Raw genomic sequence first — 27,604 nt, 5'->3', positions numbered from 1 at the left:
AATATGTTTCTTGCTCTAAACTAAGCATTCTTTTTAGGTGAACTCATTCTGAAATTAGAGTGGAAACCCTTGATCCTAAATTGAACTCATTACCCTTTCTGGACTTAACTCGTCCTCTTCATCTTCAGTTATATTGGCCTATGAATCAATATGAAACTTTATATTGCTCTCATTTTTGTCTTGCTTAGACCTAAGGCTTAAGTTTCTCTCCACTATAGACATAACATCATAAATTATTTTCATATAAGCTACAATTGATTTTCATAAACTATCCTAAAGAGATTATGAATATATATCGCAACAGCTTAGGCAAAAAAGATGAGTTCAAATAAGTGAAATCAAACAAACCCTAAAATTCCTAAAATTAAGTGAAATAGCTTACAATAATTTGTGTATTGCTTCGAAATTGACCTTGTGTTGTTGAGCTTGTGTTGTTGAGCGAAGGCAGTGAAGTGTTGATGTGTTGATACAAGTTATTTTGCAGAAAAAATGGAATTAAGATGAAAAGAAGACAATGATTTTTAGGGGAAAAGAGAGAGAGGCTGAGATTTGCGGTGGTTTGACTGGTGTTGGGCTGAAGACGGTGGTGGCTTTGGGGTGAAGAGGACGGCGTAGGGTTTTTGTTGGGTGACTACTGAGTGTGGGAAATGAAAATGAAAAGGTATTATTGAAGAAGTTTTGCGAGGTGATAAAAACCCTGTAAATATTGTTGACTTTGAACCTTGCGGCGTGCTAACCACCCCTCAACATCCGTGTCTGACACATGTCCCCACTACTCTGTACTATCATTAATTTTCAGATTTATTTCCCCCCAATTTTATTAGAAAACTTGCATAGTAATAACCACCCCGCAACGAAAAGAGCAATTGCATGTTGCAAAGTGCAACCCACCCTGCAAACTAAGTGTCTGACAAAGAACCCCTGCTACTCTGTGCCATCATTAATTGCCAGAATTATTTTTATCAAAAATTTAAAAAAAAAACCCTGCGAAGTGGACATAACCCCGCAAATCATAAAGGCCTTGAGACTTGCGGGGTGTTTTACACTTCACAACTTTTGTGTCAGTAAAATCCCCAAACGGTCACCTGCCACCCTGACTTTTTAATAAATGTAATATCTGATTTTCCATTAATTTTTTTAAAATTTTGTTGCGAGGTGATTAACACCCTGCAAACGTTTTTCATAAAATTTCAAACTTCCCTCCCTTCGTTGCGAGATGGAAATACACTTATATATATATATATATATATATATATATATATATATATATATATATATATATATATATATATATATATATATATATATATTAAGAAAAACGGATTGAAAGGTGGTTTGCACCCCGCAACTGCAATAATTTGCAAGGTGTATGTCACCTGGCAAACACACCCAGCTAATCAGTAATTTTCTTGTAGTGATTATTAATACAAACCATCATATTTAATTAGTGGATAAAATTTAAATAACCAAAATAAAGTGTGATGTACATCATCCAAATAAATTGAGACTAATTAAGATTAGATATTCCAGTTCAAACCAAAAATGACAATATTTTATTTTTTCTTTTAGTCAATAATCTATTTCCAAAATTTTCTTTACTATTTCCGTCAAAATAAAGACGATCTCACTATTTTCAATTATAATTTCAAAATCTCACTCATACTATTTGAAAGCTTAAGTCTTTATGAATTTTTTCGGTACAAATATGGTTGTTGACACCAATAAATTTCAATTATAATTGAAGAAATGATAACATGATATATGAAGCTTAGATTTATATTAGTTTTATATCTCAAGTTCATGTTTCAATTATGATAGTCTATTATTTATTGCCTAAAGTATAGAACCATCCTTGTTTGGATTTTTTAATTTCTTTCTACTTTTTCTGTACCTTCTTCAGAGGGGCTTATTTTCATTTGTGTAGAACCATGGCTAGTAAAGCCAAATATAAGGGTACAGTTGAATGAACATGAAACATAACTTAAAGATAAAATAAAAACATAAAATTCAAAAATCCAGAAAAATAATATTAAATTTAAAATAATCAGAATCATATATTTTTTTACACATATTCCTGGTAATAAAAATAAATAAATTGGAAAAAATTGAAAACATAAGGAATCCTCTGCTAGGGTTTACACATGCTGATCAAAGAATTAACGACGAAGAAGACCGCGAGATCGGAGCACAAAGAAAGTTAAAGGGAAAGAACCAGTGAGTGGTGGAGTGCACTCACAGACAGGTGTGAATCAAGGGGCCACGTTCAAGGAACGACTACTTGGATCACCGACGGCGTTAACACAACATTTCAACCGTGAAGATGTTGAAGTCCTAAACTCTGACTTGATCGGAGAAATGAGGATAGAGGAACACACCATTGGCGAATACGAATGCCCGGAGATTATTTTATCGCAGAAAGAAGAAGAAAGAATTGCTGAGCCTTGGAGGAAAGGAGTGGTGGTCAAGATGTTGGGGAAGCGTATCGGCTTTAAATCTCTATAAATCAAATGTGGGCGAAACATGGATCTCTAAGTATTGTGGATCTGGGCAATGACTATTTCACAGCGTCCTTTGCCAACAATGATGATCACTATAGGGCATTGATGGAAGGACCGTGGCTGATTTATGATCATTATCTCTCAGTTCAGGAGTGGAAACCAAATTTCTGCCCATCGAGCGATGCAGTCGAACAAATTGCAGTTTGGGTCAGAATCTCAGGCCTTCCTCTTGAATACTATGATGCAAGAGTCTTGGCCTTCATTGGTAACAGAATAGGCACAACGGTGAAAGTAGATCGGAATACTCTGAAAATTGAGAGAGGCAAATACGCCAGATTATGTATGCAAGTGGATCTCACAAAGCCACTACTTGCCATGTTTTCTATTAAAGGGCGTCACTACAAAATTGAGAACGAAGGCCTACACCTCCTCTGTCTGAGATGCGGACGCTTTGGACATGTCAAGGATGAATATGGGGTAGCAGCTTTCTTGCAAGGAGAATTGGTGAACGTCATGAAAAACGGAGTTAGAGAAGAAGTTAATACATTTAACGTGGTTAAGGAGGATGGGCCATGGGTGGTTGTCCAAAAAACTCAAAGAAACAGAAGACCAAAGCACCATGATGGCAAAGAATCAGGGAGGATCACGATGGAGACACCTAACGGAATTCCTGAGGCGGAATTAAATGACTTTAAAGGAGGAGAGAGTTCCACGGGATCCAGATTTAATGGTCTTGATGTCAATATTCCAACTATGGAAAAAATTGATGCTATAGATACTGATATTGAAGTTATTGAGGAGATAGAAGTTAATGAGGGGAGGGAAAAGGATACGATCGCGGGAAATTCAAATGTGTTGAATTTAATGGGGCCACGTAGTAAAAACAAAGAAAAAAAAAGAAAGCTAAAAGAGTGGTTATACAGGCAACACGTGGCATCAGCAAAGAAGGCAAAAAAGTAGGCATTTTTGGGAAAACTAAAGGAGTGTATGAGAAGCTTATAGAAAATGAAGGCTTTGCAGATGTGGTCGCAGGATTAACTTTGGAAGAGACCCCAAGGGCCATGAACTCCCTTCAATGGGCCTCTTGATGGGCCTTTTCTTACTTTGGAGGGTTCTGGGCCAGTTTATACTAACAATCAAAGACCTTTTGAAGAGGACCTTTGTATCATCTCTTCTAATCATGTGTTACTTTCTCCAAAAGAACCTCCGGATAACACAAAATTTGAAGGGGATGGATGCGAAAACGGTGATAATGAGGAAGAAGTCTGCTCTGAAAAAGGGAGTTCAGACATGGATATGGTGGAAGAAACTCTGGTGCCAGAGGTTAGTGGTGAAGGCAACAATCTTTAATCTGTTTTTATGGTTAATACATTTATACATAAAATTATGATGTGGAATTGTATAGGTGCTGCTAGTAGAGAGTTTAGGAGAGTTTGTTATCAATACTTGCAACAGATTAATCCTAGTATTGTGGTGATTATGGAAACTGATAAGTGCAAAAATGTAGTTATTTTGTATATATGTTTTGTTGCACTTATCGATACTTTTTGTTAATACCGTTGAATAATTTCCCGTTTTGTGCATAAATACGTATACTTTGTGAATAGATATATTTTCATAGACTTTTATACTTTTTGATAGTTTTCTACTCTTTTTGTAGGTATTTGTGCGTATTTGGAGCATGAACAATAAAGTGTCGAAGACACGGCTTCAAACGCGCGATTTTGAGCGACAGAATCAATTCATTCGGTGGCTAAGGATCAAAATGAGGATGATAAAAATCATCAATTTGACTGCCATTTATTCATTGTTAGATAGGAAATTGAATAAGTTTTCCAACGCTTCGAACCAGGCGCAAATCGGAGTTACGGTTCTCAAGATACGCCATTTTTACTAAAAGCTGTTTTTTTCAATACAGCAGGTTGGGCGCGACGCGCGCTGTAGGGCGGTTTAGAGAGTCATAAAAGAGGAAAAATCGCATTTTTGAAGGATGGTTGGATATTTTAGAGCTCCAATCCATCCAATAGCATTTTTTGAGTGGAAAGATGCTAGAAAACACATTGGAGCTGTCAAATGGATGATCCGGGGTTCAATCCTTCATCAATCGGAGCCGACAAACCGTGAGATTTTTGGGTTTTTCTTCTTTTCTTCTCTTTGTGGTTTCATTTGTGGGTTTTGTATATATATATACTTTGATCTCATGTATATTTGTTGACTATTATGTTATATAAAGCTTGCTTTCATATTTTTATGGATTATTGTCTTAGATTGTTGCTTTGTGGCTATGTGTTTGAGTTTCTATAGAGATGTAGGGCTCTAATGCTTATCTAGGATGATTTTCTATTAACTTAATTTCAAAGATGGATTAGGTTGATAATCACTTAGTGTCAGTGCTTAATGCGTCTGAGTGGTCGTGTTTGTCTGAGAGATCGACATTTACGGGAAGCTCGGATTTCTCATGTGTTGTTTAGGTGTCTGAGAGATCGTCACTTACATAATGTTGTGGGTTGTGTTGTTGACATGTGGTAATATTGATAGGTTACAAGTTGAGTATATTTGGTCAATAAGTTTAAGTTTGTGAAGAGTAGATTATATGCAATACTTGATAGTTTCTTCTATTTGAAGAATGAATTCTTTTTATGTTCATAGTTACTTTTCAGTTTTTATCGTCTAAACCCATTGAACCCAAACTCAAGAACTAAGAATCCGTCGAACGGCAGTTCAATAGCACTAATCTTTGTGGACACGATAATTTCCCGGATAAATATTTCCAAAACTTTTGTTGCTTGCCATTTTACCGCCACAACAAAATGGCGCCGTTGTCGGGGATTGGTGATTCTATTGAATTCGCATTGCGATAGTTTCTTTATTTTTGAGTTTTGTGAATATCGTATATTTTGTGCATATTCTCATACTTGTATATTTTTGTATATTGATACATGTTTATATTTTCATACTTATACATGTTTGTGTGTTTGATTTTGTTCCTCTTCACTTTTGCTATTTAGCAAGGTGAAGTTGGCTAAACAAATTGAACTCGGATAGTTCGTAAATTCTAAATCTTCACTTTTCAATTTGTTTAGCCAATTAAGGATTTTGTAAATATTGTGTTTTATGTATATTTGTGTTTTACACATACTTGTGTATACTTTTGCTTTTGATTCGTTTGTTAAGTGTTTGGGCAGGTCGCTTTCTTTAGGTTGCGTTTGAGGCGAAAGCATTGGCGTACCACGGGGAAGTTACTTACCATACTCGAAACAATAAAGGCGTCGAGCTAACGAAGTTAAACGAGCGCTTGTTGGGAGGCACCCAAATGGTTTTATTTTTCGGTTTTAGTTTTCTGTAAATGAGTAGTGTAGGTGTTAAGTGGTGGCACACTGAAATTCTGTTTTTCTGAGTTGGTTCTGTTTTTCTGGTGTAGCGCGCGTCGCGCGGCCTGGAAGATGAAGAGCTTGGTTAGGAAGAACTGCGCCCGCGTCGCGCGGTCTTAAGGGCGCGTCGCGCGCTGTGTTGCTTTTGGCCACTGAATTCTTTTTAATGGTTCACTTGGCTAGCCTTTTTCCCACTTACACCAGGGCTTTATAGTATAGTATTTTATAGTTTTATTTTTAATTCTTTTGTTTGTGCTTAGATTCAAATTTTGGCCCGATCACTTGGAGTCTCATTTGGTAATTATCCAATTGTGATAGATTCAACATGCCGGTTGTGCAGTAATGATTGTTCAAATTTGTACGTCGCAAGATACTCGTTTATCGCTTTCTATAGCATCACATATTTATGAGACTTTTCATTTGTACAAATTTCATATCACTCATTCTTTTTGCATAACTTGCTCATGACTTGAATCACAATTAGTTTTCCCTTTTTACCATAAATGTGAGGTGGCTTTCCATTGTGTATATATGCGAGTGACCGACATTTCTTGTTTTAACTGGATATTATTATGTTTAATCTTTCGTCTGTATTGATTTTGTGAATGCACGAAAGTGATCAAGGCACTTGTTTGATTTTGAGCACAATTACCATAGCCAAATATTCAATTCACCTTGTGAGAGTGTGACCATTCGTAACCCCTTTGAGCCTTTTTGTCAATATCCATATTGTTTTTTCTTAATGCATGTCTATGTGCGTTAGTTTTCAATTGTGTATGGATGTTGATTCTTTGTTTTCTTGAACCCTCATCTATGATGTTTAGTTGGATTTTTGCCTTGCCTTAGAAAGTAGGGAGTATTCACTTTATGTTATGGTTGGATTCAAGTTGGGGAGAGGATGTTTGCCTCTTTTTGATGTGGGTGGTATGAGGTTATGAAAAGAAAAAGAAAAGAAAAAAAATGTGAAAAAGAAAGAAGAGAAAAAGAAAGACAAAAGAGAAAAAGTTTGAAAAAGAAAAGTACAAAAAGAGTATGGAATAAGAATGTGCTAATAGGTATTGTGTTTGGTGTGAAACATGTGATGAAGAAGAAAGTTGGATTGGAATTGTATTGTTTGAAACTTTGTGGAAGTACTTACTCCTTTAGGTTTAGGCAAATTTTTGTTTCGATTAGCTTTAGGACTTATCACTTGTTTGTTAACCGAGCCACATTACAACCTTGAAAGCCCTTGTGATTCGTGTCGTTGCATTTTCAATACTATTTTTAGATGAACGCATAATTTTTTCTTTTGTTTGCAAGATTGTTGGATGAGTGTTCAAAGTCCTCACCTTTCGGTGTTTTTCATCTACCGATGAGTTTTTGCTAGGCGTGATTCGTGATTGAGCTTGTTTTGTTTTAGAATGTTTTGTATGATTTTTGTACTTAGGAATCGTTTCACTTTCATGTTCGTTGTAGGATTGTGGTAAGTGTTTACTTTGTTTGTGCGTTTTTGTTTGAACCGTGCAATTGTTTCGTTTTCTAAACTTTGTTGATTCTTGATTCTTTGGATTTTTACTTTTGATTCTTTGAGTGTTTGGCCTTGTTTGAGGACAAACAAATTCAAGTTGGGGAGAATTTGATAAGTGTAAAAATGTAGTTATTTTGTATATATGTTTTGTTGCACTTATCGATACTTTTTGTTAATACCGTTGAATAATTTCCCGTTTTGTGCATAAATACGTATACTTTGTGAATAGATATATTTTCATACACTTTTATACTTTTTGATAGTTTTCTACTCTTTTTGTAGGTATTCTTGCGTATTTTGAGCATGAGCAATAAAGTGTCGAAGGCACGGCTTCAAACGCGCGATTTTGAGCGACGGAATCAATTCATTCGGTGGTTAAGGCTCAAAATGAGGATGATAAAAATCATCAATTTGACTGCCATTTATTCATTTTTAGATAGGAAATTGAATAAGCTTTCCAACGCTTCGAACCGGGCGCAAATCGGAGTTACGGTTCTCAAGTTACGCCATTTTTTCTAAATGCTGTTTTTTCATGACAGCAGGTTGCGCGCGACGCGAGCTTCTGCGCGCGACGCGCGCTGTACCAGAGTAAAAATTGTATAAATATGGGGAAAATAGATTTTTTAGGTTATGGTTGGATATTTTAGAGCTCCAATCCATCCAATAGCATTTTTTGAGTGGAAAGATGCTAGAAAACACATTGGAGCTGTCAAATGGATGATCCGGGGTTGAATCCTTCATCAATCGGAGCCGACAAACCGTGAGATTTTTGGGTTTTTCTTCTTTTCTTCTCTTTGTGGTTTCATTTGTGGGTTTTGTATATATATACTTTGATCTCATGTATATTTGTTGACTATTATGTTATATAAAGCTTGCTTTCATATTTTTATGGATTATTGTCTTAGATTGTTGCTTTGTGGCTATGTGTTTGAGTTGCTATAGAGATGTAGGGCTCTAATGCTTATCTAGGATGATTTTCTATTAACTTAATTGCAGAGATGGATTAGGTTGATAATCACTTAGTGTCAGTGCTTAATGCGTCTGAGTGGTCGGGTTTGTCTGAGAGATCGACATTTATGGGAAGCTCGGATTTCTCATGTGTTGTTTAGGTGTCTGAGAGATCGTCACTTACATAATGTTGTGGGTTGTGTTGTTGACATGTGGTAATATTGATAGGTTACAAGTTGAGTATATTCGGTCAATACGTTTAAGTTTGTGAAGAGTAGATTATATGCAATACTTGATAGTTTCTTCTATTTGAAGAATGAATTCTTTTTATGTTCATAGTTACTTTTCAGTTTTTACCGTCTAAACCCATTGAACCCAAACTCAAGAACTAAGAATCCGTCAAACGGCAGTTCAATAGCACTAATCTCTGTGGACACGATAATTTCCCGGATAAATATTTCCAAAACTTTTGTTGCTTGCCGCTTTACCGCCATAACAGAAACTCGGATGAATCCAAGTAATTTAGCAAAACGCTTAAGAAGTATGGGCCTTGACAAATTAATTGGGACGAATGTTCAGGGTTTCGCTGGAGGAATAGCTATGGCGTGAAAATACGACAAAGTAAAGGTGGAAATCTTGAGAAGGCACTTCCAATTTCTTCACCTTCAAATTAAATTGGTTACTGGGGAGGAATTTTTTTATACCCCAGTGTATGCTAGCCCTAATAGAAGTGGCAGGGATGTTTTGTGGGAAGAATTGTTCCAGATCTCGCGCCATATGAATCAGGGTTGGGTAGTAGGTGGAGATTTTAATGATATTCTTAAAAGCTCTGAGAAGAAAGGAGGAGCCCCGGTTTCACAGAGAAGGTATGACATTTTTAAAGATAGAATTGATGCTTGCAACCTTTTTGATTTGGGAGAAGTGGGGCACCGTTTTACATTGAAAGGTCCAATTTTCCATGGTTGAGGAAGAATCTATGAGAGATTAGATCGTGCTCTTGGCAATGCTACTTGGAGAATTCAGTTCCCTCAGGGCTTCGTTAAAGTTTTGCCTCGTGTGGATTTTTCTGATCACCACCCCCATTGTTCTTCAACTGACAGATCCAACCATGACTAATAAGAATTGGAGGTTCCGTTTTGAGAGTGCTTAGACTTTGGAGGATCAATATCAAGAGTTTGTTGGTAGAGTGTGGAATGTCAATGACCATGTTCTTGGTAAACTGCAAAATTTCAGAGACAATGTGAGAAGTTGGAGGAATGTGTCGTCAAGAAGGCTGGAGTTACATAAACAACATCTGTTGGGCCGTATCAATGGGATTCAACAGGTTTTGTATGATGGTGGGGGAAATGAAGTTCTTCAAGTTCTAGAATCAAACTTGCAAAAGGAACTCACAAAAGTCTTGCATCAAGAAGAACTAATTTGGTTCCAACGATCGAGAGCAAATTGGTTGGTTGATGGAGATAGGAATACACGCTATTACCATTTGAAAGCTACCCAGAGGAGGAGAAGAAATCAGGTTGCTATGATTAAGAATGAAGTTGGCGTCTGGATTGAAGATGAGAAACAAATAGGAGATCTCTTCAAAAACTTTTATCAGAGCCTCTTCACAGAAGACACGTATGTTGAGCAGTGGAAAGAAACGGCTAATCTTTATCCTAAGGTTGCAACTGATTTAGCTCATAAACTAGAAGATAGCGTTAATATGGAAGAAATTCACAGAGCTACTTTTGATATAGCCCCCTGGAAATCTCCTGGGCCGGATGGCTTTCCGGCCGGTTTTTACCAGAAGTCATGGATGTGTGTGGCAGATAGTTATTGTAACTACATCACAGAATTGTGGAACAACCCTGAGAAGATAAAAGAGGTTAATCAGACTGACATATGCCTAATTCCAAAAATTGGAAACCCGAGTCAGGTTCACCAATTTCGTCTCATATCTCTTTGCAATTCCATCTGTAAGTGCTTGAGCAAGATTGTTGTCAACAGACTGAAAGAGTGTATAGATGAGCTTGTTGGTCCGTTTCAAGCTGGTTTTATTCTGGGGAGGAACATCCACGAAAATGTGGTCCTTGCCCAAGAACTATTGCATAGTATGAACAAGAAGAAAGGGAAGGCATGAAGCTTCGTTATTAAAGTTGATTTAAAGAAGGCCTACGATAATTTGAGTTGGCAATTCATCCACAAAGTCCTGCTGGAAGTTGGTTTCCCTCAAAAGCTTATTCATGTAATTATGCAAGCCATTTCGCCAGTATCTATGAGCATCAACTGGAAGGGAAAGCAATCTCATTATTTCAGTTCAGAAAAGGGAATCAGACAAGGAGATCCAATGTCTCCTTACATCTTTGTTCTTTGTATGGACAAACTCTCTCACTTGATTTTGGATGCAGTTAATGATGGCAGCTGGATAGGGATCAAGGCAGGGAGGAAGTGCCCTTCTATTTCTCATCTTATGTTCGCTGACGACTTGCTCCTTTTTGGTAAAGCCACTGAAAACCAAATGCAATGTGTTAAAGATATTCTGGAGACCTTTTGCTGTATGTCAGGGCAAAGAGTTAGTAGCGACAAGACGAGGATTCTTTTTTCTGACAACACTCCGAGTAGATTACGTCAAGACCTTATTCGTATGTCTGGTTTTAAGGAAACAAGGGAATTGGGGAAATATCTGGGGGTTCCTATCACAGGAAGAAGCCCAAAAATGAAGGACTTTCGTCATATCATCGAGAGCATTAATTTAAAACTAACAAGCTGAAAAGCAAATCTTCTTTCTTTTGCAGGTAGGACGACATTGGCGAAATCAATTCTAGAGGCTATCCCAACTTATTCAATGATGACTTGTGCTCTTCCAAAGGAGTGCATCAAAGATATCCATAAGTTACAAAGGTATTTTATCTGGGGTGATAACGAGGAGAATAGACACATCCATGCAGTCAATTGGAGTACAATTATTCAGCCAAAAGCTCTGGGAGGATTGGGGCTTCGAAATCTATACCATATGAATCAAGCATGTATCTCGAAGCTAGGGTGGAAGCTGATGGAAGGCAGTAATGCTTTGTGGTGCCAGGTTGTAAGGAACAAATATGATAGAGGAAGTGATTGTCGTGATACGGAGGCTGTCAAGGAGTATGATTCTCATTTGTGGAAGAGTATTGTTAAAATTTGGCCAATGCTTCAAGCTGCAAGAGGTTGGGACATTGGAAATGGTAGGCGAGTCATCATTTGGAATGATTGCTGGCTCAGGACAGGTTTGATTCAATCTACTAAAATAATGGAGACCTGCTGTTAGAGAATGTGGTGAATCTAGTTGATGTCAATAGTTGCTGGGACATGCCGCTCCTTTACAGACTGTTTGATCAGAGAACAGTTAAGGAAATAATGGCCATTCATCCTCCTCAAGATGATTTTGGGGAAGATAGCTGCATTTGGAGGTTTTCTAAGAATAATTCGTTTTCCGTCTCGAGTGCTTATAAGCTCTTTGCTGGGCTGCACCATGATATCAATGAGGATGATTGGATGCAAATTTGGAATTTACATGTCCCTGAGCGTGTCAAGTCCTTTATTTGGTTGATGAAGCATGGGAGATTAATCACTAACTAATACTTACATAGGCTGACTCTATGTGCGCCTTGGTGTGATGAGTGTGATAATAAGGTGGAGGACATCATTCATGCAGTGCGTGACTGCCAAACCGCAGATTCAATATGGAGGAAGATTGTCAAAATTGAGGATTGGCAAACTTTCTTTTCTCTGGATTTGTAGGACTGGATTCATGGCAATTTGTCCCAGCAATTCAACTCTGTCGAGGTTACCAATTGGCGAAATATCTGGGCCATAACCTGCCACACTATTTGGTACTGGCGAAATAAGAGGATCCATGATGAATCCTTTGTTTCTCCGATCAACATTCATGTGCAGGTAGTTACGAAAGCTAGGGAATATGAAGCGAGTTCGGCACTGCACCGAGTGTTCACTGCCCATCACCAAATAGTTAACAAGGTCACGTGGACACCCCTTCTCCTGGTTGGATTTGTGTTAATGTGGATGGAGTCGTTAATCATAATCTGGATGCAACGTGTGGAGGTGTTCTTCGCGACGATAAAGGTAATTGGGCTGGAGGTTTTTCAAAATATATTGGAATCTGTAGTAATGAAGATGCAAAATTATGGGCAGTGTTAGAAGGGATCAAGCTTGCCATCGGAGAGGGCTACAATAGGATTGAGCTTCAGTCAGACAACAAAAACATCGTTGCGAAGCTCAATGGTTTGAGTAGACAGATCGGAGCAGTCACTGGACTGCTTAGAAGTATTAAAGTGCTTATTGCAGGGGATGTTGTCGTGAATTTCACCCATGTCTTCCGCGAGGCTAATAGATGTGCAGACGCTATGGCCAAAAAGAGCTCTATTTATGACACTGGACCGCACCTCTTCAGGGTTTGTCCAGTTTTTATGTATTCCTTTATAGCTAGAGATATTTCGGGAGAAGATTCTTCTCGAGTTTCATTTTTGTAGTTTGTTTCTTTTGGGCTTAGGCCCATCCTTATATAAAAAAAAAGAAATTTTTTTCAAAATGTGCTTACAAAAATGTTGAAAAATTAAATTATAAATAATAATTACAAAATATTTTAATTTCAAATAAAAAATTAAAATTTATTTAAATATCATGCTAGTAATATATATATATATATAACAAAATTAAAGAAAATAATGAGAAATTTGTTTAAGAATTAAAAAAAAGTATTTTTTATATTAACATCAATTTGATAGTAAATTTTTAGTAAGTATTAGTGTGTGTGTCTATATATATATATATATATATATATATATATATATATATATATATATATATATATATATATATATATATATATATATATATATATAATGAAACTAAACATAATGAAGTGTCCAATTCTTAGTGAGGTTTATCGCACTAGTACTATCGCACTTAATCAAAATGCATCCAAGTTTTAAATAATAATCTAGCAATTGTTTCTTTAGCCATAAGACTTGTGCATAACAACTACGTATTCAACCTTGGGTGTAGAAAGAGCAACGCTATATAAAAATTCAATGAAACACAAGAAAGGGGGTTAGAATTGGGTTTCTTTAGTAAAAATTCAATGAAATAAGACAATTTATCAACATGTTCATATTTAGAATGAATTACATTCTTTTTCTTCTTTTAACATTGATGGGCCGAGAGACATACATTTCCCCCTACTTCACTATCACTTGAACTTTCATCACTTGAGGAGTCACTATCACTTTCCCAAACAATATAAGCTATTATAAACTTTCTATATTTTTTGTGTTGACCCTTTCCCTTTTCTTTGTTAAGCAATGGAAAATCCGGTTTATAATGACAGGTTTTGCCACAATTGTAACATGAACCTTTTGATTTTCCTTTCTTATTATCATCTTCCTTTAAAGAGTTTGATGGTCTTCTAAATTTGATGAGGTTTTTGTCTAAGTGCTTTACACCATTTCTTTTGATGTACCTATTGTACCTTTTCACAAACAACCCAATTTCTTCATCATTCGAATTCTCGTCGTCACTAGTATTACTATCGCTTTGCTCAATTGTAGAGGACCTCGAACTAGAAGCCTTTAGAGCAATAACTTCCTTTCTACCTCCTTATCCTTGCTTTTATCCTTTTTAGCTTCTTCTCATGTCTCTCTAAGCAAGTGAGTTCTTTCTCATGTTCTTCAAGCTTACCAAAATTGTTTATGAGATGAGTGAACCTCTTTTTCATTTTGGCAATGGTTTCACCATGCTTCATGTGAAATAGTTCAAAACCTTGGTTTAATATATTGACTCTAGCTTGTTTGACTCCATTAGTTCCCTCATGGGCAACTTGTAATGCGCTTTACATAGCTTTTGCAGTTTCACAATGGGAAATACAACAATACTCATCAACTCCAAGTGCGGATATGAGAATAATTTGTGCTTTCCAATCATACGACCATAATTTATTATCATTATCATTCCACCGTGCTTCCGGTTTAGGTACGACAACACCATCAACATTGGTCATTATTATTTGATTAGGACCATTGACAATGACGTTCCATACTCCCTATCAACCGAGTTAATATGGATACATATACAAGCTTCCCAATAGCCATAGTTTTCACTAGTGAAAATAGGCGCTCTAATGTACGCCCCTTTAGGTTCAGAAGCCATAATCTAATAAGCGATTTTGAAGAAGGAAATGAACCGGAGCTCGTGATACCACTTGTTAGACGAAGGAACCTTATCTATAAGGGGGTGAATAGATCCCCAGTTAAAAATAAACTAGTGAAAATTCTATTTTAAAACTTTGTTAACTATGGACAGTGGAAAACGCTCAGATTAACCCGTCTAATCCGAACTGTTATTGAAAAACTCGGATTTGCGTTAAATCAACATTATATGCAATGATAATAATAAATAATTTAGATAATATATTTTCACAAATAACATTTTTGAATATGATCACAATAGTAACATGTGTCCAATGAAATATAAATTAACAAACACAAAGAAGAATTGTCAAACACTAGAGGTGAAATCAATGTTGATCATATTTTTTTATGGTTTTGTTGATTTAAAATCCAATTATAATCTTATGGATTGGAAAATCAACAAATTCAATAATTTGCAATTGAAAGTAAATGAGAGAGATAGAGAGAAAGATAGAACACAAGGATTTGTTTAGGAAGTTCACCAATCGTCCTCGCTATGGCTACGTCTGCCCCAATTCCAAACGAAATTGAGATAATCAATCTTACTTTACAAAACTTGTTTACAAGAGAATCATAGCAATCCAATCATACAAACCTTATGTTTAATGTTAATTCTGACTCTTTACCTTCCCTTTATCTTGAGCTCGATCAAGTCATCCAACAATACCAATTTGATCCTCCAGTTACCACTACTCCTTTGACCGAACCACCCTTCTTCAAAGCTTTCACTCGGATGAATCCAAATTGCAAATTCTTGTCACCCGATAATACCAATTGATCCTCTGGTTACTATTAATCCTTCGACAGAAACTTTCTTCAAAGCTTTCACTCGTCAAAATCCAGTTGCAAATTATCGTTACCCGAGATTTCCAAACGATCCTCCGATTACCGTTACCCTTTTGATAGAACCACCTTCTTCAAAGCTTTCATTCGGCTGGATCCGAATTGCAAAATCTTGTGCAAAACCCCCAAAATCAACACCTTGATCTTGGAGGACAAACCCTAATTGGGTTTTCCCAATGAAACCCCCAAAGATTCTCAACCCAATTTACAATTCAACAACCTAAATTGGATGATATCAATCTGAATTTATATGGTAGCCAACAATAATGGTTATGTGTAATTGATGTGTGTATGCATAGATGAGAGATTGAAGATGAAGAGAACTCTTTGTATGTTTATGGTTTCATCAAGTTTGTAATGATGCATGTATGAGGTATTTATATGTGTGCAAGTAGGAGGAAAAATTAGGAGTTTAGAAAAGAATGAAAATTTTCAAAATTTTTAACACATGTGATGATTATATAGTTTAGAGAGTTGGATGTTATACTCTCGTTATTATGATGATTATATCGTTTAAGGAGATTCTTTTACCGTATTTTATTGAGTTAATAAAGTGAATTTATTAGTCCTATATGATTTGTGAAACATGTTTATTTTTATAATTCCGCTACGATGATTTAGGGTGTGTTTGTTTGAGAGATTAAAATTATAATCCCTGAAATGTTAATCCTAGGAATTTTATTCCCATCAATTTGTTTGGTAAATAATTAAGCTTACTTGGAATAATTTTGAATTTTATTTTATTTATTATTTTAAAATTTTAAAAATAAAAAATAATGGGTTGAAATAGTATGGAAGTGGGTAGTTATAGTTAGTTATTTTTTATTTCCATGGGAATAAAAAATTCCCACCCTTTGACATGAGAATAAATATTTACAATTTCATGAGTAACTTTTATTCCTGGGTATTATTTATTCCAAGGCATTTTTTTCTTTTCCATCTACCAAACAAAATATAATTATTTCCAGCCTCAGATTCCCATGAATTATTTTTCTAGCACCGAAACAAACACACCCTAAGTGAAAGTGAGCATGCGATGACAAGTGTTGAATATCTTGTTTATTAAATTACGTGTTACAGAATATATGAGTTTGATATCGAGTAACATCTTAAGTGTATACATGTGTTCTTTGTATGCTTTATTTTTATTATAATAAGCGCGGAATTTTTAGAATGTTACATTATCAACACATAACATGGTCTTAATGTTGAATTGTCTAGCTCTACTACATTGTGAATGAGTCTAAAGTCTTTGTGACTATGATAAACCTAAATAAACTTAAAAAAATTTAACCGATTCACGTTCACGTTCGTATGTGTTCATATTCACTTGACTTACTATTTGACAAAGATAATTCGCATATCTATTCATTGTATATGTCTTACCGATTTCAACTAACAGATAATTTATTGTTTGGTGTGAAAGTTAGTTACTTTAAATTTTATAAACTTGATTTGTTTTGAAGATTGTGGACTTTGTATTGCTTGTTTTGTTTCAACTCATTTAGCAACTAAATGCTTTTTTTTCCCTATAAAAATAATTATAATTATAAACAAATCCCTTTATAAAATAAATAATTAGGGACTAGTCCCTGTTGCATTCATGTTCACATTATCTTTTTCAAGGTTTAATATTTTGAATTGTTAAGACTTAGCATCATACTTCTAGTAACCAAAATTTACAACTTTTAATCAACTCAAAACAATTTATATCCTTCACAACTTGCACACTTAACCATCATTAATTTATTAAACAAAAATAATTGATTAGCTTTCATCCCAAGCATCATCAAGCAAAACTTGAAATGTCAACATTCAATTCAATCTGAAAAATAAAAAAAGTCAATGGAGTAATGGGGCTACATGTTAGTCAAATCACCTAAATGTTCAGGCTGTGCAGTGATGGCAGCATTACTAATTTCGAACTACCCCACCAACAACACAATCAATTAATAAATTAAGCCAACCTCAACTTCTCTTCCCATTTTCATTTTTCCATTTATTTAAATTAAAAACAAAAACGCCGAAATTATTGACAATTATTTTAATTTTTTAGTTGAGCTCAGTTAATAAAACTCCAGTTGACAAATTATAATACCCACCAATCAAAAACCGCCACGTGTAAGTCAATGTTATTTCTTCAACACTCTTCTCTTGATCCAACGGTGACCATGGCACACTTTTCAACATGGAGTTTTTTTTTTCTCCTTTAAATACAGTTTTCATCTATATTGACTTTTTATTTTCTTAACCAGAATTTATGGTATAATGTACGACATTATTTAAATTTCACCCTCTTAAAAACGACAACACTCTCAACGTAGTTTTCACTCATTCATTTTTTCGAAATTTTTTCTCACAAAAGATCTCATCCGTTCATTCTAAACGCGTGTAATCACGCTCAGCGGGTTGCGTGGTTGAATCTTGAACCATGTATCAAAACCGGACAAAAACTTTAAATTTTACTTTATCTTCATAATAGTCAACGCCCCACTCAAAAAAATAAAACTCAACTTTGAACTAATTTCCCATAAATAATTGATAGAAAAAATGAGTGCGTTTTCTTATTTTGTAAATAACCTTTAATACAAAAGTCAACTCTCTCTCTCTCATCATCTTCTCTTATCAACTTCAACTTGTTTTTCTTCTTCACCATCCACTTCTCCATCTCTCTCTCTTAGTTGCTTCCTAGTTTCCACTAATTTTTCAACAACATGAAAAACGCGTTGTAAACATATAAACAAGTAACAACCTCAAATCTTGTTTATTTTTTGATTCTTTTGTTTTTTCATTTGTTCTTGTTTTTTTTTCTTGTCCTGCTATGGGTAACGGAATAGGAAAACTAACGGTGTGTTTCACGGGAAGCGATAAGGGTCGGAAACACGATATATCAATTCTAATAACTGACCCGTTAGATGAAGGACTCGGTCACTCTTTCTGTTACGTTAGACCCGACCCGACCCGGTTATCGAGTTCGAAGGTTCATTCTGAAGAAACGACGACGTTTAGAACTATCTCCGGGGCTTCTGTTAGTGCTAACACGTCGACGCCGTTATCGACGGCGTTTATGGATTTATACTCTTACGGTTGTTTCGATAGAGCTGCGGCGTTTGAGAGTTCAACTTCTTTTGCTTCTCTTCCGTTGCAACCGATTCCGAAGAGTCTGATGGGGACCGGTTCGGGTCCTTTTTCGAGTAATTTTGGAGGTGGCGGTGGTTTTCCGAGTTCCGGTCCGCTAGAGCGTGGGTTCATGTCCGGTCCGATTGAGAGGGGGTTCATGTCCGGTCCGATTGATCGTGGTTTATTTTCCGGTCCGATTGAAAAGGATAACTCGGATCAGGGTTTTCCGAGAAGCTTCTCTCATAGTGGATTAGGGGTTTCGGTTAGACCTAGAACGAGGAAGGAAAAATGGATTCGTGTTCTTCAGAGAGCGATTTCGAAGACTCTGTCGCGTGGACAGAGCTCGATTGTTACTCCGATCAAAGGTGTGGCGGTGAAGGAGCCGCCGGAGTGGATCCTTGCTGGGGAGAAGCATAACGAGAATTTGACGGTGAGTAGTTTGAATTTGAGTAGTGAAGGTAGTTTGGAAGATGATGATTCGATGGGGAGTCAGAATCTGCAATGGGCTCAGGGGAAAGCTGGGGAGGATCGTGTTCATGTTGTTGTTTCTGAAGAGCATGGTTGGGTTTTTGTTGGGATTTATGATGGTTTTAATGGTCCTGATGCGCCGGATTATTTACTTTCGAATCTTTATGGTTTTGTTCACAAGGAGCTTAAAGGGTTGCTTTGGGATGATGGGGTTTCGGCGGATAATTCGAATTTGAAAGCGCGCGATTCGGTTGAGGATGTTGATGTTGTTGAAGGAAAAGAAGGTAAGGTGTTTGATGATTGTTCTCAATGTGTTGGTCAAGAGAAAGGGGATTTGGTTTCGAAGAGAAAAAAGAGAGGGAAGAATTCGAAGAATAAGTACAAAGATGCAGCGATGAAACACGAAGAAAATCATAGGAGATGGAAATGTGAATGGGATAGGGAGAGACTAGAGCTTGATAGAAGATTGAAGGAGCAACTTAGTGGTGACGACGGCGACAACGATTCTGTTAATCATTCAGATGTTTTGGAAGCTCTATCTCGAGCTTTGAGGAAAACCGAGGAGTCTTATCTTGATGTTGCTGATAAGATGGTGATGGAGAATCCAGAACTTGCTTTGATGGGTTCATGTGTTCTTGTAATGTTGATGAAAGGGGAAGATGTTTATGTGATGAATGTGGGAGATAGTAGAGCTGTGTTAGCGCAAAAGGCTGAACCTGATTATTGGATTGGGAAAATTAGACAGGATTTGGAGAGGATTAATGAAGAGACAATGCATGATCTTGAATCATGGGAGGATGCTGATAAATCAAATTCTATTCCTAGTTTAAATGCTCTTCAGCTTACCAAAGATCATAGTACCAATGTTGAAGAGGTAAATTCTTTGCCTTTCTTAGACTGCTGTTTTTGGTCTTTTGTTTATCTGTTCATCTTGATTGAAAAGTGTTTAATTTTTAATTTCAGGAAGTAATCAGAATAAGAAAAGAGCACCCCGATGATCCTTGTGCCGTAGTCAATGAACGTGTTAAGGGATCTCTCAAGGTTACTCGAGCATTCGGTGCCGGGTTTCTCAAACAGGTTGGTATCTTAATGTATTTTGTAATTAGCAACTTTACAGTCATCATTATGTCCAATCACAGTTTTTGCATCCGCAAAATCAAAATCACTTTGTATTCAAGCAGTCTGCACATCTATATTCTGATTGCCTAGATGCATGACATTGTGATATTCCAAATTCAAAAGCATAAAACATAGGATACCATTGTTTTCTAAAACTACTTTTTAAACCATGTTTCTAAGCATATATATGTGAATGTTTTGCAGCCCAAATGGAACAATGCACTTCTGGAGATGTTTAGAATCGACTACGTAGGAAATTCTCCATACATCACTTGCCTACCATATCTTAAACACCACAGATTAGGCCAGAAAGACAAGTTCTTGATTCTATGCTCCGACGGTCTCTATCAATACTTATCAAACGAAGAAGCAGTAGCGGAAGTTGAACTTTTCATCACATTGCAACCTGAAGGAGACCCTGCCCAACATTTGGTCGAAGAAGTCTTGTTTCGTGCCGCAAAGAAAGCAGGTACTAACTATTCCATTTTAAACATTTCACAATTGCATCTTAGACACTGATCACTAAAATGATTTTACTTAACTTTGATTCTCCTTAATCTTAACTAGGTTTGGACTTTCACGAATTGCTCGAGATTCCACAAGGCGATAGGCGGCGTTACCACGACGATGTCTCCATCATTGTTATTTCTTTGGAAGGAAGGATATGGAGATCATGTGTATAAGTATAATAAAAACACCAACCATATATAATATCATCATCTATATATAAAAAAAGAAAGAAGATATGAGATACATGCTCTTCCAAAGGTTCGCGACGATCACGATCAGGATCACGCATCGTTTTTGCTCTTACCACTTCCGAACTCAAGAGTACCGGGTAAATTACTTAACGAACTTAAATATAACCAAAAATTTACATGGTTTTGATGTTAATTCGAACTATTTACATGTATCTTTTCGATTATATTTAAATTCGGAGTAATTGTGTAAACCAGTGGGTGGTGGTGAGAATTGTAAAGTTGTAAAACTTGGATTTTGTTGATTATTAATATAACTCACTCTCACATAAAAATTGTGATTTTGTAATAATATTTTTTTGGTGCCCCAAGCACTAGCAACCTCCACCACTTTCTGCAAATCTGGTTGGAAAATGATAGAGCTAGTCGTTAGTGCATGAGCATCTTATCAAGTTCAAAATTGAAATAACATATTAACATACTCCAAATGAAAATGCTTCTAAGTTGAAGCAATTTATTTTTCAATTTGATGTGGATGAAGCACTATTTTGAAAATATGACTCTTTAAGCAATATTTTTTGTCTACCACTATAGTACTATATATTCTTTGAAGCAACATGGTGTTGTTTTATTTTATTTTCCTCTTACGTGTTCCAATTTGAATGATATGCTTTTATTCTTTGGTTTCTAGTTTGTTATAAAATAAATAAATAAATAAATAAATAAACGTGTAGTGGAATCTCGTATCACACACGGTGTGTGCATCAAAATCAAACTTTTGATTTGGATTTTGACCTTAGTCTTTATTTATTCAACTTTTTGAGAGTTGACGACTCATCTTACAAATGGCTTGGCTCAGCGTAAGAAAACGAAAGGGTTCAATGAACTGAAAGCTGTATACGTGAGATATGGTGTTTTTCTTTATGAGAGGTATCTCTACGTGGAAAGGCAAATATTAATTGTCGATAAATCAATCTTCATTCAAGAAGTTGACTTTTTTAGATTGGCATATCTTTCCATTCAAATTAGTCATACTCCATTTATCACTAAATAAATGAGTTATCCAACTTTAAGTAGACTAGTATCGTTTGAGCAACACATCTTTGTGAAAGAGACACTATTTTCCCACCTAAAATTTTAAGGTGATAAGTAAAGTAAGTGGATTCTCTCACTTATGAATGTTCAAGTCACCATATTCATATACAATGTAAAACTATTTTCTCCACACTCACACTTCCATTATTCTCAGCACGATACTTTATCGACTTTATATAGATCGGTACTTATCGATTTTAAATATTGTAGAGTCGAGTATAAAAGTCCTGCTTTAATATGATCTCAAAATATACTATTTGAGTCCGACTCTATACACGTTGCGAACTATTCGGTCATATATAGATAATTTATTTATTATTTATTTATTCAACAACATAAAATAAAAATATAACGATATTTAGGTTTAATTAGATATTTGTCAAAGCAAACTAAAAGCTCCATCAATGGAGGAAAAACGATGGAAGAAAATTGAGGAAGATGAAGGAGAAAGAGTGATTCTCATTATAGTTTCTCTAACTGAAAACAGTTACACCACATAGTGAATATATAGCTAGTTAGTGCCACGTCATCTTAATCTAACTAACTACAAAATACTATTCACTATTACATTCATGCACACGTGATAATAACCAAACTAGCTTAAGTCTTCTTGCTAGTGTTAATCTCCTCTTTATTACTATCAGCTGTCAACCAAACCAAGCTTGGAGATACAGTCAAAGAAAGGACGAGGACCAAGGGACTTTGTGAACACATTTGCAGCCTGTTGTTGGGAAGTGACCGGAAGTAAACGCATGAGCCCAGCCTGCAGTTTCTCCCTAACCAAGTGACAATCAATGTCAAGGTGTTTTGTCCGCTCGTGAAACACGGGATTAACATAGATATGTAAGGCACTTTGATTGTCGCAGTAGAGGACATGTAAACGAGAAGGATGTTGCCGAAGATCATGAAGAAGGAACCACAACCATTGAAGTTCGCAAGTCGCAGAATCAAGTGCACGATATTTTGCCTCAGCAGAAGAGCAGCTAACGGTGGCTTGCTTCTTTGATTTCCAAGACACAAGAGATTGGCCAATGAAAAAACAATAACCTGTGATGGAGCGTCGTGTGTCAATACAACCTCCCCAATCAGCATCACTAAACCCCAGAATTTGTAAACTTGAAGCTTGGGGCAAGAAAATACCACGAGCAGGTGATCTTTTAAGATATCGAAGCACATGTAGGGAATCTCGATAGTGGATTTCAGTTGGAGAACTCATGAACTGACTCAGTTGTTATGTGGCATAAGCAATGTCAGATCGTGTTATAGTGAGGTATAAGAGTCTTCCAACAAGGCGCCTATAGGCTGTAACATCAGTGAAAGCAGAGCTTGTGTCTTGGTGGAGACGAGTGGAAGCATCCAAAGGAGTGGAAGCAGGTTTGCAACCACTGAGGCCTGAATCATGAAGCAACTCCAAGCAATACTTCCATTGGCACAATGTAATGCCTTTGGAGGATCGTGCAACTTCTAGCCCAAAGAAAAAATTTCAATTGGCCCAAGTCCTTGATGTGAAACGTGTGATCCAAAGATGCTTTCAATTCTTCAAACAATGTGAGGGAAGTACCTGCCAAGATGTTGTCATAAACATACACAAGGAGAGCTGTAAAAGAAGTAGGAGAGGATTTAGTGAATAATGTGTGATCAGCATGGGCATGAACAAAGCCTTGTGAGTGAAGAAATGTCGTTAATTTTTCAAACCACTGCCGGCTAGCTTGCTTTAAGCCATACAACGACTTGAGCAATCTACATACTTGACCAGGCTTGGGAGAAGATACACCATTGGGTACTTTCATATAAACTTCCTCGTGTAAATCTCCATGCAGAAAGGCGTTATTTACATCTAGTTGATATAAATGCCACCCATGAATGGAAGCTAAAGTTAAGAGCACACAAACCGTTGAGAGTTTGGCCACTAGAGAGAAGGTTTCGAAATAATCTAAACCTTCAGCCTGGTTGAAGCCTTGAGCCACAAGACGCACCTTAAATCGTTCAATAGAACCATCTACATGCCTCTTTATTTTGAAAACCCACTTGTTTCCAATGGGAATGGCTTTAGGTGGTAGATCCACAAACTCCCAGGTGTGATTACTATTAAGAGCATCAATTTCTTTGTTCATAGCTTCAACCCAACGAGGATCCTTAGAAGCATTATGAAAACTAGAGGGTTCAACTTCAGATGCCAATGCCATGATGTAAGCTTTATGCTTAGAGGAAAGGCCAGAATAGGAAATAGAATCTGTGATAGGGTAGTGGCAGGATGTAGATGTATAAGAGTTGCAAACATAATCTTTAAGGTGACTAGGAGGCTTTGCAACTCTAGAAGATTTTCTGGTCTCAGGTTGTGAATGAGAATTTAGAGGTGGTGAAGAGGAAGAGTTAGAAAGAATGGCTGTATCATCTGATGTGGATGACAATTCAGATGATGAAAATGTTGATGAGTTATTTTGGGATGACAATTCAGAATTGGGAACAGATGGAACTGAATCAGGTTCCACTATAGGAGAGGGGCTATCATTATGAGGAATAGACAAATCACCAACTGATGGTGAATAAAAATGTTCCTGTTCAGGATTGTTTGTGGAATGTGGAGAATTATGCTCAGTTTGATCAATACCATGTTGAACATTATCATTAAGGAAGGCAGAATCAAGGTAAATATCTGTTGGGACACTATCATCACCAAGAGTTTTGTAAGGGAATTCAAGGTCATAGAACTTAACTTTGCGAGACACAAAAATGTCATGATCCATGACATCCACCAACATAAAACCTTTCATACCTGCCTTATAGCCCAAGAAAGCACACTTGCGTGCTCTTGCATCAAACTTGTGGCGATTGTTTGGTAAAATCGAGGCATAACCTAAACAAACAAACACCTTTAAAGAGCCAAGGTCTGGGGCAGTGCCATATAACACTTCATAAGAAGACTTATTATGCAAAAGCTTGGTGGGAATTCTATTCATGAGAAACACAGCATGAAGGATTGCATATGACCAATATTCTTTTGCCGATCCTGACTGAAACATGAGGGCACGACTAATATTTAGGATATGTTGATGTCGTCTTTCAACTCTACCATTTTGTTGTGGAGTGTACACACAACTCTTTTGATGTATTATTCCTTTAGAAGCATAATACACGGGCATGGCCAACTCAACACCATTATCACTTCTAACAATTTTAACCGTGGACTCATGTTGTGTCTCCACCATGTTAATGAAATTTTTGATTTTATGTGATGCTTCAGATTTAGCTTTAAGCATTACCACCCACACATGTCTACTACAATCATCAAGAATAGTTAGGAAATGCCTATAACCATGAACAGAAGGAGTATTAAAGGGTCCCCAAATATCTAAATGCCCAAGTTCAAAAACTTTATTAGCATTTTTACTACTGATGGGAAATGGTAAAATTTTCTGCCTGGCCTGCTGACATACATCACATGCAGCATGAATGCCACTAGGAATATAGCTGTACATTTGGCTCATACAACTCATTCTATCAAAGGATAGATGCCCTTGTCTAAGGTGCCACAATATACTAGGTGGTATCCTTTCTTTATTTACAACTTTCTTATTTACAAACACACTAGAAACAAGACCTATATTATTGTTCCTTCTTGCTTCCAAGTGATATAGTCCATTATGCTCTTTAGCCAAACCAATCCTCTTCAAATCTTTCTTTCCCTGTATCATACAGCCATCAGTACTAAATACAAGATTGTAATCCCGTTCTCTACAAAGCTTTGACACAGATATTAGATTTACTTCAAATTGTGGCAAATAAAGTACATTTTGAATTGTAAGTGATTCTGATAATTTCACATTGCCTGAAACAGAAGCTATAATAGAATTTCCATTTGGCAAGTTAACCATGATAGGACTTATCTCAACATATTTATCAAACCAATCTAGAGAAAAACAAATGTGGTGAGTAGCTCTAGTGTCAAGTATCCAATCAGCTTTATTATGAATACTAAAACAGGCTATAGAAGAGTTACCTCCTTTAGTTAAATTGATAGATCCTATGTTCTTCTCCAGCAAAGTCATCAAGGATTGATACTGCTCCTTGGTTAGAATCATATTTCCACTCTCATTAGTGGAGCCAATTGAGGATTTGGTCTCAGCTTCTTCACTTTTTACTTGATTAACATAAGAATTTCCTCTCCCATTGTTTGGAGGATAGCCACTTCTTATAGCATCCATCAACAATATGACCAATTTTGCCACAGTAGGTGCACACCTTTATGTTTCCTCTTCCTCTTCCTTGATGCTGACTTCCATTTCCTCTTCCTCTTCCATACTGCTTTTGTCCTTCTACAGCATTGACCAATCCTGCAGTTTCATCAGTCACACTTGTGCCCAAGGTGCTTGCTCCATATTGTAATTTCCTTTCTTGTTGCATAACTAAAGAAAAGACTATGTTTATAGGGGGCATAGGATCCATCAACAGCACTTGCGATGCTACACCTTGATATTCCTCATTCAATCCAATTAGAAATTGGATTATTCTGTCCTCAGATTTGAAATTCTTGACATTCCTCATGGTTAAGCATGTGCATGGAATACAACAAGTACAATTTGGAACAGGTCTATATTGATCTAATTCTCCCCATAATCCTCTCAATTCAGTGAAATAATCAGTAATCTTCTTGTTACCTTGTTTAAGATTGGAGATCTCTTGGTGCAACCGTGCAACTCTAATACGATCTCCTCTCATGAACCGATCCTTAAGATCATTCCACATATCAATAGCATTATCAATGAAAACCACACTCTGAGCTATTGATGGCGCAATGGAATTGATGATCCATGTGTGCACTAGGTTGTTGCATCTCTGCCATGCCGCATAATTGAGATTGCCTTCACTAGGAACTGGTATGGAACCATCAACAAACTTGAATTTGTTCTTCATAGCCAATGCTCTCCTCATCTTCATTGACCACGCATGATAGTTATCACCAGATAAAGCTGGTGTAACACAAACTGTAGATGAATTTTCCGATGGATGCACATAGTAAGGATCGAGTTGATCCACTTGATTTGCATTGGTACCAGTGTTAGTGTTTCTTGCCATGGCTAAACGCAAGAAAACAACCAAAGAAAAACGCAGAGAAAATAAAAACGATAATCAAGAAGAAGAAGAACGAAAATTCAAGAATCTTCGATCGTCATGAACGATCAATCAATCAAATCTAACAATCGATATTATAGCGGAAACAGAGCAGGATCAACCTGCTCTGATACCATCAAAGCAAACTAAAAGCTCCATCAATGGAGGAAAAACGATGAAAATTGAGGAAGATGAAGGAGAAAGAGTGATTCTCATTATAGTTTCTCTAACTGAAAACAGTTACACCACATAGTGAATATATAGCTAGTTAGTGCCACGTCATCTTAATCTAACTAACTACAAAATACTATTCACTATTACATCCATGCACACGTGATAATAACCAAACTAGCTTAGGTCTTCTTCCTAGTGTTAATCTCCTCTTTATTATTATCAGCTGTTAGTTTGACCTCTTAAATAAATTATTTGTTTTAAGTTGATCCTTTATTTAGTAAATGTTACTATTATATCCTATAACATCTTTGTTGGACAATGTGGTTTTTTGGTTAGTTTTGCTAATTTGACATTACATGTTAAATCTTTACTCTTAAAGGGGTTAATGTGACGTATATGGGATTATATATCATCTTCCTTCCATGAAAAT

At 36.4% G+C, this 27,604-nt stretch overlaps 2 protein-coding genes across 2 annotated transcripts; both read left to right on the top strand.

The window, feature by feature from the left end:
• The first annotated feature begins 2,507 nt into the window (after positions 1-2,507).
• LOC131605159 (uncharacterized) lies at positions 2,508-3,458 on the top strand. Its single transcript, XM_058877549.1, has one exon. It carries the CDS (start codon positions 2,508-2,510, stop codon positions 3,456-3,458), a length of 951 nt encoding a protein of 316 aa, XP_058733532.1.
• Positions 3,459-17,957: 14,499 nt separating this feature from the next.
• LOC131601997 (probable protein phosphatase 2C 4) lies at positions 17,958-21,367 on the top strand. Its single transcript, XM_058873940.1, has 4 exons — positions 17,958-19,850; positions 19,940-20,053; positions 20,300-20,564; positions 20,663-21,367. Exons 1-4 carry the CDS (start codon positions 18,210-18,212, stop codon positions 20,776-20,778), a joined length of 2,136 nt encoding a protein of 711 aa, XP_058729923.1. The 5' UTR covers positions 17,958-18,209; the 3' UTR covers positions 20,779-21,367.
• The last annotated feature ends 6,237 nt before the right edge of the window (positions 21,368-27,604 follow it).

This window comes from Vicia villosa, linkage group LG5 (genome assembly GCF_029867415.1).
Source record: "Vicia villosa cultivar HV-30 ecotype Madison, WI linkage group LG5, Vvil1.0, whole genome shotgun sequence".
Taxonomy (NCBI): domain Eukaryota; kingdom Viridiplantae; phylum Streptophyta; class Magnoliopsida; order Fabales; family Fabaceae; genus Vicia; species Vicia villosa.
Note: the sequence above shows the minus strand (reverse complement) of the source record. Positions and strands in the feature narration are given on the sequence as shown.